The 15,018-nt window shown below is 57.7% G+C and overlaps 2 protein-coding genes across 7 annotated transcripts; both read right to left on the bottom strand.

The window, feature by feature from the left end:
* Positions 1 to 413: 413 nt before the first annotated feature.
* On the bottom strand, positions 414 to 4,252 carry FUOM (fucose mutarotase). 6 transcript variants are annotated; one of them, XM_084904629.1, is made up of 6 exons: positions 4,135 to 4,252; positions 3,433 to 3,501; positions 2,122 to 2,192; positions 1,861 to 1,959; positions 1,098 to 1,171; positions 440 to 859 (listed from the first exon to the last, which is right to left on the bottom strand). In XM_084904629.1, exons 1-6 carry the CDS (start codon positions 4,217 to 4,219, stop codon positions 793 to 795), a joined length of 465 nt encoding a protein of 154 aa, XP_084760755.1. In that variant the 5' UTR covers positions 4,220 to 4,252; the 3' UTR covers positions 440 to 792. The 6 variants fall into 6 exon arrangements, with proteins under 6 accessions (XP_084760759.1, XP_084760755.1, XP_084760754.1 ...); XM_084904633.1 differs by lacking the exon at positions 1,861 to 1,959 and having other exon boundaries at positions 414 to 859; XM_084904628.1 differs by lacking the exon at positions 1,098 to 1,171.
* A 3,266-nt stretch (positions 4,253 to 7,518) lies between these two features.
* On the bottom strand, positions 7,519 to 14,157 carry ECHS1 (enoyl-CoA hydratase, short chain 1). The gene is made up of 8 exons (XM_084904607.1): positions 13,998 to 14,157; positions 12,098 to 12,295; positions 11,298 to 11,425; positions 10,196 to 10,295; positions 9,788 to 9,892; positions 9,274 to 9,393; positions 8,486 to 8,553; positions 7,519 to 7,660 (listed from the first exon to the last, which is right to left on the bottom strand). The coding sequence occupies exons 1-8, from the start codon at positions 14,083 to 14,085 to the stop codon at positions 7,595 to 7,597; spliced, it is 873 nt and encodes a 290-aa protein (XP_084760733.1). The 5' UTR covers positions 14,086 to 14,157; the 3' UTR covers positions 7,519 to 7,594.
* Positions 14,158 to 15,018: the final 861 nt, after the last annotated feature.

The raw sequence follows: 15,018 nt of genomic DNA, 5'->3' as shown, positions 1-15,018 counted from the left end.
GCCCTGCCACCTGCCCTCCTTTGGGGCTGAAGAAGCCGTGGTCCCCTCTCTAAGGGCCACCCCAGTGTCTGCAGCTGGGGGAACGGATGCATAGGCCTCCACTCCCCTCAGGGCCACCTGAGTAGCGGCCGCACCTACCTCCAGGCCTCCCGCAGTGTGCGGAGTCACCAGCCCCCACCCAGGGGCCCCGGTCCTTAGGTTGCAGGAGGGTGTCTACCTGTGTGACCTCTGGTCTCTCACCCAGGAACTCACCGAGGCAAGAGGCCCAAACCTATTGGTAGGTGGAGGCCTACCTCCCATCTGAGGCTCCATCCGGGCACCTGCCCTCGGGAGCCAGCAGCCGCCCTGCGCCCTGCCTTTGTGAGAATGGTGCTGCTGCCTGAAACTTTGGACTGAACGTTGACAAGTCATTACACTTTTTCATCATATTTCTTTTCTTAAAAAATATGTCTTTATTGATTTTAAAAAAGAGAGGAAGGGGGAGGTAGAGAGATCGAAACATTGATGAGAGAGACACTTCAATCAGCCACCTTCGGCACGCCCCCTTTGGGGATCGAGCCCGAAACCCAGGCATGTGCCTTGGCTGGGAATAGACCCGGTGACCTCTTGGTTCAATCACTGAGCCACACCGGCTGGGCTCCATCAGTTTTCAGATAGAGGATCCCAGCTGTCAGCAGCCCTCCAAGGACCTGCCAGGCCACGCGCCCTGGCTGGGTGAGGTCTGGGTGCTGCCAGGAGGGCAGGGCCTGCTGGTAGTGCTGTCCGGCTCTGGGGTCCTGATTCCTCTGCCGTCTAGAGCAGGCCTTCGGGGGCCAGCACCCCCTTCTTGAGGATGAGGTTGCCGTAGAGGGCCGTCTCCCTGCGTAAGGAGCCGAGCTGAGCCCAGAGCCGAGCCAGGGTGCCCAGAACCCCGCTGGGCACCACCACTAGACAGCTTAGTGACCCCACTGCCTGGGGACCGTCTGTCTCAGTGGGGGAAGGGAGTGGGCCGAGGGAGGGGGGGCTCTGGAGTGGGGATGGGGAGGGCCTCACCCTAAGCCCAGACCCGGTTGGACCCAGCCAACCCATCAGGACCCGTGGGTCCAGCCAGAACTCACCCAGTTGCTACAACGGCAAAAGCCTTCTTGGCTTGCTGATAAAACTCAAACCTCTCTATCTTCTCTAGGGGCCTCTGGAAGGCAAACCAACGTGGTTGAGGGACCCTGCCCAGAAACCCCATGGGCCCAGCAGGGGCATCAGGAGGCATGGTCTCTCTGAGCTTCATTTCTCTGGTTCTGCAGGCCAGGGTCCCAAGGATGCTCGGCCTCCTACCTGTACGGACCAGGCACTGGGAGTGGGGATGGGAGGGGGGCAGGCTGTGGTGGGTGAGATGCCTGTTGTGCTTGGTGGCCGCCTGCCTGGGACCTGAGCCCCGATCTGCCCCAGGAGTGGGGTAGGAGCGCCACTGGGGACAGGAGCCCCAGGTGTCCTCTCTTCAGGTAGGTAGGTCCTTCCCAAGACCTGCCTGTGTGGGCGGTCCCGGGAGGACAGGCTCGACCCCTTACAGGATGGGAGGGCGTGGGGGGTGTCACACAAAATCAGACCAGGCCTCTGACCACAGATGGGGGCCTGGGGTACCCTACTTGCCCTGGTTTCTCTAGGAGAGGTGGGGGTGGGTGAGGGCCCCTAGGGCCTAGGCAGACAGGTCAGGATCCCGGGAAAACTGGGGGCAGGAGGGTGGCCCAGGGTCAGGCTCCCACTGCGGGTGAAGAGGCGCTCACACAGCCCTGGGGCAGAGTTTGGGCCTGCCCTGCCTTCCTCCCAGGCCTCCGAGAAGTGAAGAGGGGCCCAGCCCCGTTGGCGGTGGGGCAGCAGGCTCACCGAGCAGCCGGCCGCCCGGAGGATGGACTGGTAGCTCTCCCACACCGGGGTCTGCAGGCCCCTCTCCTTGTCACTGGACACCAGCTCCATGACAGCAGCCTGGGACAGAGGGCTCTGTCTGTCCCCGGTGCCGCCAGGCCCCCCTTGTTGGGTGATGGTCAGGGCTCTTCTGATCAGGTTAGAACCCTTGAGGACACATGCCCCCCCCCCCCGCCCCCCAAAGGCAGCGGGCCCTCTGAGGTCTGGAAAAGGGGCGCTCACCGGGCTCTCCACATAGGTGTCCAGTGGCAGCAGCTTCAGCACAGCCTCCAGGAGCTGCGGGATGCCCAGGCCTGCGGGCAGAGTGCTGGCCTGACTCCAGCCCTCCCAACCCAGGTGCCCACAGCACCACCTGGTGGCTGGGCCTGGCCACACGGTCCCAGGATAGAGGGGCCACTGGTAACTGCTGCCCACCTGGTGACACTCATGGAGGTCACACTGGTGTCTCCTCGCCCTGGCTACTGCCCCTGTCACTGTCCTGGCACCGGGGCAGCCCTAACCATCCCCTTCACCATGAGGGTTGGTGGCGGTACCCTATCCACCGGGAGGAGCGCCCCGCCATCTTCTTGACCCCAGAGGCCGCGGGTTAGCACCTTTAGCCTGTGACAAGGACAGTGGGGTCTGGGACGAGGCCTCTTTTGCCCAAGGTGCCCCCAAACCTGTCCCACTTGGCTCCCAGGCCCATAGAGTGACACAAAATTGGGGAATACAGGAGCCTATGGAAAGAAGGAATCTGGTACCACATAAAGGAAGCCTGCTACCATCCAAGTTCATCTTCTTCTGCCTTTTTCCTCCGCATTTCTACACGATTAGACTTTTCTGTCTGTTTTTTCCTGAATCCTAATTGCTTGTTCTCCACTGCACCGTGTGTGTGTGTGTGTGTGTGTGTGTGTGTATGTGTGACTTTTGGTGGCTGCACTGTGATTTACTTAAACGCCCCTTATGTTCCAGCTTTTCCCATGGCCCACCTGGTCCCACCCTCCTGGGGAAGGAGAGCACCTGGCCCAGGATCTCACCAAGGCCCGGGTAGGCTGGCTCAGCTCCCTGAGAGGGGAGTGGTAGGCACGCGATGGGTCAGGATGGGGCCCTCACCCATGGCCTCCTTACTCAGTACTGCTGACTCTGCTCCTACCATCCTCTCTGGAATCTGGTTCAAGGTCCCTCCCAGCCTCACCTCCCACCCACCCTGAGGGTCAGAGGTCTCTGAGTCTGTGGACACCTGGAGCCTGTGAGGCCAGGTCACCAGCACTGGGATGTTTACATCAGGGTAAAGGCTGAAAACCTAACTGACCTAGGGGAAGCTGCTCAGTCAGCCACCACGGTGCCTGGCCTCCATTTCCCCATTTTCAAGAAGTCACCAAGGGGTGTCAGAGATGGAGCAGGAGGCCCAGGTCACCTCGGGGGGCTGGGGGCTGCAGGGAGCACCCTGAGGGTCCTGGCACATGGGTCTCTGGCGCGTGCCTGGGGAATGGGCGGAGCTGGGGCCAGGACCACCGCCCGCCCTCCAGCGCCGCCTGCAGGAGGCCTGCTCACCATCTGCGCGGATCTCCTCGGGGCCACACTTGCAGATGGAGGAGGAGGGGAAGTTCATGTCTGCAAGAACTGAAGGGCCAGCCGGGTTAGACAGGCTGGGGTCCGCATGGGCGTTATGTTACACCGTATCTGCTTCCCAACAGGGAACCCCGAGGGCCAGGGCGGAGAGGGAGGGACCAGGTGTAGGAGAAACTGTCCAGGTGTCAGCAGGATGAGGGCGGAGCTTGGACTGCAGCCTGCACCCTGAATCCCGCCCACAGCCCAGGAGAAGAGAAACAGCCACAGGGACCGGGGATGTGACCCTCCAGGGCCATCTGGGGAGGGGTCTGGAGCAGGAGCAGCACCCAGGGCCGTGGCCGTCAGGCCCCTCCCCACCCCTTTTACTCGGCTGCGGGAGCGACCAGCCCCAGCCCCGACCTAACCCTGCCTGGGCCAAGAGCACTTGTCCCCATGACCTTGACCGCTTGGGGCCAACCAAAGCCAGGGCGGTGGCGCTGGCCAGCCGAGTCTCCGGAGGGGGTGGAGTCCTGCTCCGAGGACGGACAGGGCGGCCTCCACCTCCAGACCCGGCTCTTCCGGGCGCGGGAACCCTACGGGCCAGGACCCCTGCAGGGAGTCCCCATCCCAGCCCCGGGGCCTCCCCTGACTTCTGCCTCGAGGATGGGGCTCCCGATCCTAGCGCTCGGCCCCCCGCCCACTCACCGATGGTGTCCCCGTGCCCCATCCGCGCCAGGGCGTACAGCAGCTCTGGGGACAGCAGCGCAGGGACGCCCCTAAGCACCACCATGCTGCCGGAGGAAGGGGTGAGGCTGTGGGCGGGGCCCGCAGGGGAGGCGGGGCCGCTGGAGCTGGAAGAGGGCGGGGCCCAGCCCAGAAGGCCCAGCCCAGAAGGCGCACCTACCTTTAAGGGCCTCATCCCTGGCCAGTTCAAAACCTGGACACCCGCGTGTGTTTCTGGCCGGGGCTCCCTACCCCCTTCCCTCCCGGTGTCCTGGGGTAAGAAGACCCCGTGGTGGACTTACTCCTGGGTCTGTGTACTGGGAGCACCGCTGAGAGCCACTGTGGTCTGTCTGGATTCCTGACCCACTCTGACTGTCAGAAAGAATACCTGATTTGGGGTTAAGCCCCTAAATTTAGGGATCATTTGTTATGCAGCAGTAGCTGACCAATGCAGGTGGCTCCTGTGCCCTGCTGACTCTGCCCTTGGCCTTCCGCCAGTGTCTGCTCTCTTGTGGCCTCTTCCCCCCACTCAGGCTGTGGGGCAGACAGCAGCAGGCCCCTGAGTGCACTGGCCTAGTCACACCCTCCACATGAGAACCCACCACCAGACTCATTGCTCAGCCTGCAGAGGGGCTCCTGCTTAGCTCCAGTGGGCCTTAGCCCTCCCTGCTCTGGCTCCTCCACCCTCACCTTGCAGGGCAGCCCTGCTTACCTGCCCCCCTACCTGCCCAGCAGTACCCGAGTACTTACTGTTGCCTGCCCCACTCAACTCTGGGGACCCGCAGCTCAAAATCAAAGTGTGGAGGCCACTGTCCAAAATATGTGAAAAGTAAACCAGGGAACAAATGGTTCTTTTTATTTTATTATTTACTTATTTATTTTATTTTATTTTTATTTTTTTTTTAAAATATATTTTATTGATTTTTGTACAGAGAGGAAGGGAGAGAGATAGAGAGTTAGAAACATCTATGAGAGTCATCCATCAGCTGCCTCTTGCACACCCCCTACTGGGGATATGCCCGCAACCAAGGTATATGCCCTTGACCGGAATCGAACCCGGGACCTTTCAGTCCCCGAGCCGACACTCTATCCATTGAGCCAAACCGGTCCCGGTTTTACTTATTTTTTTTTTTTTTTTAATTTTTATTGATTTTAGAGGGGAAGGGAGAGGGCGAGAGAGACATCAATGATGAAAGAGAATCATTGATTGGCTACTTCCTGCACGCCCTACAGTGGGGACTGAACTCACAACCCAGGCCCGTGCCCAGTCCTCCTGGTTCATAGGTTGACATTCAGCCACTGAGCCATGCTGGCCGGGTGGTTTTCTCAGGGTTAGGGCTCCATGCTGGATACTCAGCCTGTCTACTCAAATCTAGGCCAGGTGGCATGTCCCGCAGCAGAGCCCTGGTCACACATTCAGCTTCAGTGAGTGAGTATTTCCACATCTGCCTTCGTGCAGCACAGCCTGCCCCGGGCTCGATGCCCCAGGGCCGGCCTGCGCCAAGTAGCTCGCTCCCCTTGCACCTACTTCTGTCATCAGCACGTGTCGAAGGGTGAGGACCCGAGCTTCTCCGAAGAATGTCTCCGCTCCCACACCAGGAAGCAGGGCTGATCACTTAGACCCCGCCACCTCCTCCTCAAACTGCTCCCTCTGCAGCCTGATCGGGATTTCGGATCACAACACCAAACAGATCTGGTGGAGACTGAAGAGCTAATGCCTGCAAGGCCAATAGTCTGCACAGGGCGTCAAACTCCTGTTTTGACCAGGGCCCCGCTTGGCTGCATAAATATAACCAAAACACAAGGGCGTGTGGTCTAAGGCGTTCGGATAGCTGAAGCTTCCAGATCATTTCAACTCTTTCTCAAATGCAGGTGGGTTTCTCCTTGGTGTTCGGCTCCAGCCCAGCCCACGGCCATGACCCCCACATGAAGTGACCTCAGCCACGGGGCAGGACTGGGGGGCATGTGGCAGCCAGCAGGGTGCCTCACCCTGGAAGGTCTAAGGGTATTCTGGGGCTTGAGGGCAGTAACTGCCCCCTTCACCCGTGAAGCCCTCCCCAGTGGCAGGACCTGGGTTTCCCTCCCAGGGCCCAGGACTTCTCTTCCACTTGAGAGCCTGGTTTAAGATGGAGGGTCCCGAGTTCTGAGCTGGGCTGTGATGTGAGAATTGAACGGCAGACACCCAGTGGGGCAGGGGTGGTTTCCAATAGGGTCACTCGGATACCCAGTGTCCTTTGTGGTATCAGACCCTACAGTGACCCAGGGGATGGGGCTGGCCCGCCCCAAGGATGAGGCCAGCTGAGGGAATCCAGTACGTAAGCTGTCTCCCCCAGCAAATGGCACTGAGTGTGACAGCCACCACCACACTCAGTGCCATTTGTTTCTGTTCGGGCACCTCCTACACCACGCACACAGCAGCTCCGATCCAGGCCCGGGAATGGGATCCCGACGCAAGTCCTAACATCAGTCTTGGAGACTCAGCCAGCCCAGCACCGAGAAGAGGCCCTGCTGACCTACAGCCCGAGTTCCCACACGTGCAGCCCTGCAACGGGCAGTGCCTTGTCACGATCTCAGACATGCTCCAGTCAAGGGCATGGTTTCCTGCCCACAGCAGTCACCAGGGTTATCCATGATCATTCCGACAGCAAGAAACGCTGCAGTCTGAATACTCAACACCTGGGAAAGCGTAAATTCCAACATACCGATATCATAACACATTCCAGGGCCACTTAAAAGAATGCTAGTAGGAATACTGTTCAGCAATGAAAATATTACATGTTATGGCATTGACGGACCTTGAAAACACTACACTGGATTCACAGAGACAGGAAGAAAGTGGTGTAGAGGGTGCCAGGGGCTGGCGGGGGTGGGGAGAAGGGGGCTGGAGTTCATGGAGATACAGTCTGTTTGGGCGGATGGAACAGCTTGGAGGTGGATGGTGGTGATGGCTGCAGGACTCTGCGGACACAATGCCACTGAAATGTACATTTTAAGATGGTGAAAAATTCCCAGCAGCTTGTATGGCTGGAACATATTTTACCACAATTACAAAGAATTCTAGCCAGCTGGCGTGGCTCAGTGGTGGACCATTGACCTATGAACCAGGAGGTCACGGTTCAATTCCCAGTCAGGGCACAAGCCTGGGTTGCAGGCTTGATCCCGCGTGGGGTGTGCAGGAGGCGGCCGGTCAATGATTCTCTCCCATCATTTATATTCCTATCTCTCTCCCTCTCCCTTCCTCCCAGTAATCAATAAAAACACAGGGGGGAAAAAAGACGACGACGCTCAGGTCAGAATATGAAGATTCTCCAGACACCGATTCTCACAGCTCCACTTGCAGAGAAAGTGCACGCACCGACACGCCTCTTGAAAAGAGAGGGTTTATTTGTTCTAAAATAATCGTTCCTCTTTCAGTGGAGGTTTAAGGCAAAGGCAGCAGCTCTTACTGGTCTTTGAAGGTGGCTTTTCTCTTCTCCACAAATGCAGTCATTCCTTCTTTCCGGTCCTCCTGGAGAGAGGGGACAAAGCAGAGCTGGCCGTCACATGTCCTAGTGGGTCAGGCGCAGGGCTCTCCACACTCACAGGCGGGGAATGGGGAGGGCTCTGTAGCCACAGGACCACCTGGAAGCCTGGGAATTCCCTGACCGAGTAGGGCTGGCCTGGGAATGGGTATTTTTACCTGCTCCCTCCCCTCACCCCCAGGGGATGTTCACTCAGGAACCACGAACTTTTGTGTCAAATACACGCTCATCTACAGAGAACCTCAGATGCACGCTATTTGGGTCATTCACCAAATCGTCATCTGAATTCAGCAGTACTCTGGGTGCCACGAGGCAGGAATTCAGACTCTGCATCTGCCTCTTTTCCTGTGTGTACATGTGTGTATGCCCTTGTGTGTGCACATGCCTGCACACACACATCTGCACTTCCTCACGAGCCAAAGCCATTTTTTATCTTTCTTTCATAAAACACCTATAGATGACCTTCTGATGATAAAAGAGGTAAGTCTGTATTAGAAGAATAATTTCCTTTGCCACTGGCAGAAATCCTAGAAAACATTGTTCTAAACCCCATTCCATGACTGGAGTGACAGGGAATCATGGGTAAGCGGACTGCACTTAAGGGCCCGGAAGACCTGTTATGGCAGGAAATGGCCTTGCTCTGTCCGTCCTTCTGAACTTCCACTCACAGACGGAGCCCCTGACCCAGCTATGGACGCTAGCAGCGCTGACCAAAGGGGAGCAGGGCCGGCTGGTAAAATCTGCCAGGACACGCCCAGCCGCTTGTACGGCTGGAACACGTGTGATTCGTTACTTGAATGCTGTTTACTCACAGTAGCGAAAGTTGAATAGAAGATTTTCTTCTCCAACTTATTTCCCTCCGTTAACGTCATTTCAAAAGCTGAAAGAGAGGACCCTGACGTTACGCAGTGAGACGCTGGAGCTGGGAGTGCTTTTCTGAGGTGGCAGGAAGCGGTCTGCACAGCCCCATGCACTTGCACCTGATGCAGAACGTGGCCTGGGGAGGCCTGACCCCCCCAGCTCAGTGCCTCCCCCAGAAAAAGGGCCGAGAAACTGCATGAAAGGTGGGATGCAAACTGTCCAAACGCAGAGGACCTGAGGCAGCCCATGAAACTGTTTTAAAAGTCTGAAAGGTCCTGGCCAGGTAGCTCCATCAGAGAACAGAGTGCAGGGCGACAGCAGCGTGTGGCCTCTGTCCGGGCTCTCATGGGGTCCAGGGAGTCTGCACCCCTTGGGCCAAGCCTCAGGCTATTTGCACAGCCTCTGACCACTGAGGAGCAGTCTCTCCACCCAGGCTCCCAGGGAAACGGAGTTTCTCAGAAGCCGACATCAGGCCCTCCCCCTGCACAGCCAGCACCCGTGCCTGTCTGTCCCCCAGGATGACATATTCTTGGTCTCAGCACCAACGGGAGCTCAGAACAGAATTTGTGAGCGAGCAACTAGAAAAAAAAAAAAAAAAAAAAAAAACTCCACAAAGAGCCAAGTTGGAAATACGGAGAATCCCAACCACTGTTGTCCAGGATGGGTGCCTAATTCAGAGCCCAACCGCTGAAGCCGCACAGGTCCCGGTGGCCTCTCCTCCCCCCTGCCACAGCCCTACCTGCGTTCACGGATTCTTTGGCCATCGCCGTTATAATTTTAGAATTGCTGGCGATTTTTTCTGCACACTGGATAGCTTCATCCACCAGCTTCTCCACAGGGAAAATTTTGCTCACGAGACCTAAAACAGGAAGGTGGACATGAGGAAGCGGCTCTGGTTACGTCTCGACACTCTGACAGCAGCGGTCTTTGGGGCTATCAGCAAGGGGCTGCAGCAACACAGGGAGGGTCCCACCTCGCCCCCACGCTGGCTGCATGTGTGGTCACTGACTCTGACAGACCATGTCACCGAGCAGCGGGGACAGGTGTGCTGCCAGGTCAGAGCATCCCCATGCTTACATTGAGCTCTGGGAAAGGAGTGGTTTAACACCGTCTGTAACCTGTGCATAGGCTTCAGCCTCTTTTTACAGATGGGATGTCAATACGGGCAGCGGTCCCTGGGTGGTCAGGACCCCTGGGGCACCCGCAGGCAACTCTCCCCTCTCCGCTCCTCGTGGGGTGACCCCAGCCTGTACCTGCTTGCTTGGCATCCTGGGCTGAGATCCGGTCACCAGTGAGCACCATCTCCATGGCCAGAGACTTTCCGACAGCCCGGGTCAGCCGCTGCGTGCCCCCCGCACCTGCAGGGGCAGAAGGCCGTGGTCTCAGCTGGCTCTGTGGCCAGTCTAAGCCAAGGAGCCAGCAGAGTCCCATGACTCTGAGTGCTTTGTGACCACTTACACTTAGTGAGCGGGGAACAGAGGGAGCAATGGGCAGACAGAGGCAGCCACCTGTCCGGTGCTCACACGACCACCTCACGTCCCTCCTCATGTGCAAGCCACAGGCCCTGTCTGTTCCTGGAAAAGCCCTCAAGCTCCTCAGAGGTGGGCAGACTCTGGGGAGTGACCTGAAGAGGTGATGCCGGAGACGTCACCCCGCTTTACCTGGGATGGTTCCCAGGAGGATTTCCGGCTGCGCAAACTGGGCTTTCTCGCCAGCATAAATGATGTCACACATCATGGCAAGTTCACAGCCGCCGCCGAGCTGCAAAACACGAGGTGTCATCAGGGAACCCAATCGCAAAAGCACTCCATTTTCTTACTTAAATAGTCTAGTAAAATGAATCACAGCCCTGGCGAGCATGGCTCGGTTGATTGGGCGTAGTCCCATGCACCAAAAGGTTGCAGGTTCGATTCCCAGGCCTGAATTTGGGGCTCAATCCCCAGTAAGGGGTATGTAGGAGGCAGATCGACGTTTCTCTCTCCCTCTCCCTCGCTAAAATCAATAAAAACATATGTTTAAAAAGAAATTAAATAAGTCATTTTTCTAAAAGCAAAAAAAGAAGATGAAGAAATAGCCTGGGGGATAGCAAAGATTAGTACGCTGGTGCAAAGTTAGGTAAGCGTTCCCAAGAATTTCCTATAAAATGGCTGAGGCTGCCCAGCTCTTCCTGTAAATGGCCAAACAGCAGACACTTCCGGCTCTGTGGGTCCGAAGATCTCTCTGCGGAGGCTCGAAGGCAGCTACAGGGAGTGAGCACCAACGGGCATGGCTGTTCCGATACACCTTAATCGCTGATCCTGGCTTACCCCAAGGGAGCTTTGTTAAATAGTCACAGAGTGAAATGCTCCCATCACTTCTCTTCGGGCTACAACCAGCCCAGCAGCTCTGAGCAGCCAACACGCCTGCAGGAGACCTCAGTGCACCAGAGGACACACAGCTTCCAGCAGTAATTAAACAGGTTAGTTGACAGGTGCAGAGCAGGGCAGAAAGTCACTATCACTGTACAAAAGCCAACACGTATGCCTTTAACGTAGGAGAGGGGAGGAGCATTACAGGGAGTCACAGGGGGAGAGGGGGCGCTCACAAAAGCAGATTCTGAAACACCTCCTCTCCTCATAGTCCTTGGCTCTTTGGCATCCAGTGGGAAAGGCCTCCTGGCCTGGGAACTAAGGCCTTTTCAAAATAAAATCGGTTGTAGTTCACACTCCTAAGCACGGTTCCGTAAGGAACTCTGAGTGAGAGGAGACTCGGGCGGACACTCACAGCGTAACCATTGACAGCAGCTATGACTGGCTTCTTGACCCGGGAGAGATGGTCCCAGTGGCTCAAGAACCCAGTGGAGTAACAGTCCTGGAATCGCTGGTTCTGCATCTCCTTGATGTCGGCTCCAGCTGGTGGGAGTGAGGCCACAGTTACCAGAGTGCAGAGACCCCAAGAGGCAGCTACGGAGTGTCCACTGTGAGCGGGCACTGGGGCTCCTGGGGGGGCCTGGCAAATGGCTGTGATACATGTTCACAGAGGTGAGAGGAGGGACTCAGGGTGGACTCAGAGAAGGCTGGGCTTATTCATTGGTCACTGAGCCCTCAACACACAACACCTGACTATGGAGGACCCGAATAGACGTGCTTTGCTGCCAGAGCACACCTGAAACACACCGAGCAGCTCATCCAAGCAATTCCCCGGCCCAGGGGTCAGCAAACTGTGGCTCAGGAGCCACATGCGGCTCGGGAGCCGCGGTTTGCCCCTCTGTTGACTAATGAGTTTGCCGATCACTGGGATAGGGGCTTCATCGCAAGGAACAACAAGAGCCTGTAATTATTGGAATCGAGAGTCTAGGTCAGTGGTCGGCAAACTTGTTAGTCAACAGAGTGGCAAACCACAGTTTGCCGACCGCTGCCCCAGCCCATTTCCGTTTTACATGTAAGTCAACCCCAAGTTGTATGAGCTTTTCTGACCCTACCTCAGAGGTGTGAGTCTGTCTACAACACCACACCATGGGCATGATCACGGTCAGACCCCCCCTCGTACACCCGGGCGACCTGCCACCGCGCTGTCCACCGCACCTGCAAAGGCCTTCTCCCCGCCCGTGAGGACGATGGCGCCCACGGCTGGGTCCTTCTCGAAGGCCTCCAGCGCCTGGTTGAGCTCCTTGATCAGGCCGTCGCAGAGCGCGTTGAGTGCTTTGGGGCGGTTCAGTCGTATCAACCCCACGTTTTGGTTCTTCCCCTTCTTTTCTGAGATGATGTACTCAAAGTTAGCCCCTGGGACCGAAGAAAGGAGATATTTTTATTCATACAGGCATCAGACTGGGGGGGGGGGGGGTTGTTGTATCCCCATCAGTGGACACAGTGACCTGGACAGACCTGAGGGACCCCTGACTAGTCCCTGGAGGCTGCAGCACGCAGCTCTCCGCCACATGCTGGCCTTTCCACCGCTCTGCTTCCACTGATGTTTGAATCTTTCCTTAACAACAACAACAACAACAACAAAACAGCAATGAACAGCAGCCTTCCTTCTGAAGGCCTGTCAGCATGAGAGACTTGTGATTCCGCAGAAACAAGGGAAGGAGGAATTCATGTTTTCAACCAATGCCAACTAGGTGAAGGGGCTTAAACTGTGAACAGAACAGAGTTCTGGCCTTGCTGAGTGGACCGTCCGGTGAGGGGCACACACAGGGACAGACAGGTGACTTCCACCACCTGCAACTGTCCGCTCAGACGTGGGGGTCAGCAATGACCTGGAGAGGAAGAGGGTTAACTGAGGAGACAAAGGCGTGTGTGCGCATGTGTCTGCATGTTGGAGCGGCCACTTTTGTGAACGGTTAACACAGGGATCACAGTACCTGCCCCGTGAGCTTGCCGGGGATAAATGAGAATAATAGGTAAGGTTTAGCGGCAGCAAGCTGGCAAGATGTTAGGTCTGATCAAATAATTGACTCCACACCCTTCTCCTGGGAACTGACCTTGAGGCCACTTCACAGTGGACATTCCATTTGCTCAGACCACATTCCACCTGCTAAGACCATACTCTCTCCCCTCTGGACTCCCCCAGAATCAGGACCTGCACAGAGAATCTCTGCCTAGAAAAAGCCCAGCCTTTAAAAACCTCTGACTCCCAGTCTTCGGGTGCTGGTGCCATTTGGGGCTCAGCCCATCTGGGTATCCAGATGACCCTAATGCATTCATACTTCTTCACCCTGTTTGGCCTCGTGCGTTCCTCCTTCCGTGACCCTAACAGTGAGGGACACGCACAGGCGAGGGTGACTTTCCAGTGCCCCGGAGGGCAGTCCGCTCAGACGTGGGGGTCAGCAATGACCTGGAGAGGAAGAGGGTTACCCTGAGGAGACAAAGGCGTGTGTGTGTGTGTGTGTGTGTGTGTGTGTGTGTGTCTGCATGTTGGAGAGGCCGCTTTCGTGAACGGTAACACGGATCACAGTACCTGCCCAGGGATCACAGTGGGCTTGCTGGGGAGAAACGGGAATATCAGGTAAGGTGTTCAGCGGCAGCCAGCTGCCTGTAGGGGACCTGGAAACGGTGGCTGATTGCAGCCAGGGTGCAGGAGGGTCAAGGAGGACTCGGGGCAACACCGACACGACTCGGTACTTGGTAAGGTGACCAGACGTCCCGATTCTTAACAATTTGTCCCGCGTCCCGCGGCGTTTTAAAACAGTCCCGATTTTGGGAAAGAATCTTTCCAAAAATTGGGACTTTTTTAAAATGCTGCGGGACGCGGGGCAAATTGTTAGAAATCGGGACTGTCCCGCCAAAAGCGGGACGTCTGATCACCTTACACTTGGGTCGTGACCTGGATACAGGGGTGAAGGGAAAGGACCGGGCAGGACCGAACGGCGACCACTGCCATGCCCGCGGCGCTCCCTGCACAGCCCCTTGGTCAGGTGAACCCAGCCGGCTCCAAACACGACTGGCCCCGACCGACCCCCAGGGCTCAGCTCGGCGCACTCACCCGAGGCGAAGGGGCGCAGCGCCATGCGGCCGGGAGCGGGGAGCAGCGGGCCGCGGGCCCGGCGCAGCAGGACACGCACCGCGGCCATGGCGCTCCGGGGACGACTCGCCCGGCCCACGGCGCCGCCCCCGGCCGAGCCATTCAGGGCACGCCCCGCCCACAGCCCGGCCCCGCCCACAGCCCGGCCTCGCGAGGCCGCGCACGTATCGCGAGATCAGTCATGGCGACTGGGGCGTGGCCACGAGCCGGAAGGGAGGGGCGGAGGGTCCGGGGCGGGGACGAGGGTCTGGGGGCGGAAGTTGGGTCGGTGGTGTCACACCCCCGCCCCGGCCGGCTGGCTCCTAGCGGTTGGAAGTAGCCCCGAGGCCTCTGAGTGCGGACCCCTGGTGCCTTGGGGGCCCGCCTGCCCGGGGCCGTGCCCCACCCCGCATGGAGGGCGCCCGCCCGAGCCCGGCGGGGTTTAAGCGTCCTCCGGGGACCTCGGCGACCCCGGCTGACCTAGGCCCGGGACGCCGGGCGTGGCCCGCTGCTTCTGTCCAGCCACGCCTCGGTCTCCACCTGGGGCCGTTGCCTCCTCGCTTCCCTTGGGCAGAGGTGTGTGCCGGCTTGGCCCTCGGCCCTCGGCCCTTCGCCCCACCACAATCCCGGGTGTGAGAGGGCCCGCCACACCTGGGTTCCCAGGAAGCCCGGACTTTGAGCTGCACTCAAGCTGTCTGGCACAGAAATCCAACCGTATTAGGGAATGAATAGGCTCTGGAGCGCCCTCCTTGCCGGAGGGACACAACCTGTGAGCCTGAAATCTGCTCTCAGGATCGATAGCTCAGGCTCCCGCACTTCCCTTCTTTTACCCAGTGCCCCCCATGAAGAGCGGCTGGTGGTAGAAACCAGGTGAATCTGCTGTGCGGAGAGCTGAGTGTTTAGACAAGGAAAAGACAGACATTCCTTTTCTTTTTTTTCTTTATAAATATATTTTGATTTTTTTACAGAGAGGAAGAGATAGGGATAGAGAGTTAGAAACATC

Source organism: Pipistrellus hanaki, assembly GCF_964339955.1.
Source record: "Pipistrellus hanaki genome assembly, chromosome: 14".
Taxonomy (NCBI): domain Eukaryota; kingdom Metazoa; phylum Chordata; class Mammalia; order Chiroptera; family Vespertilionidae; genus Pipistrellus; species Pipistrellus hanaki.
This window is presented reverse-complemented; position numbering and strand designations above follow the sequence as displayed.

Coding starts and splice junctions, on each gene's coding strand:
- ECHS1 (XM_084904607.1), bottom strand. CDS start 14,085: ATGGCCGCGGTGCGTGTCCTGCTGCGCCGGGCCCGCGGCCCGCTGCTC. Junction 9,893..10,195: donor CCTCCTGGGAACCATCCCAG/GTAAAGCGGGGT, acceptor CTGCCCCTGCAG/GTGCGGGGGGCACGCAGCGG. Junction 9,394..9,787: donor CCAGGATGCCAAGCAAGCAG/GTACAGGCTGGG, acceptor TTCCTGTTTTAG/GTCTCGTGAGCAAAATTTTC.
- FUOM (XM_084904628.1), bottom strand. CDS start 4,219: ATGGTGGTGCTTAGGGGCGTCCCTGCGCTGCTGTCCCCAGAGCTGCTG. Junction 3,502..4,134: donor GGGGCACGGGGACACCATCG/GTGAGTGGGCGG, acceptor CTGGCCCTTCAG/TTCTTGCAGACATGAACTTC. Junction 860..1,860: donor TCCGGGCGGCCGGCTGCTCG/GTGAGCCTGCTG, acceptor CTCCTTACGCAG/GGAGACGGCCCTCTACGGCA.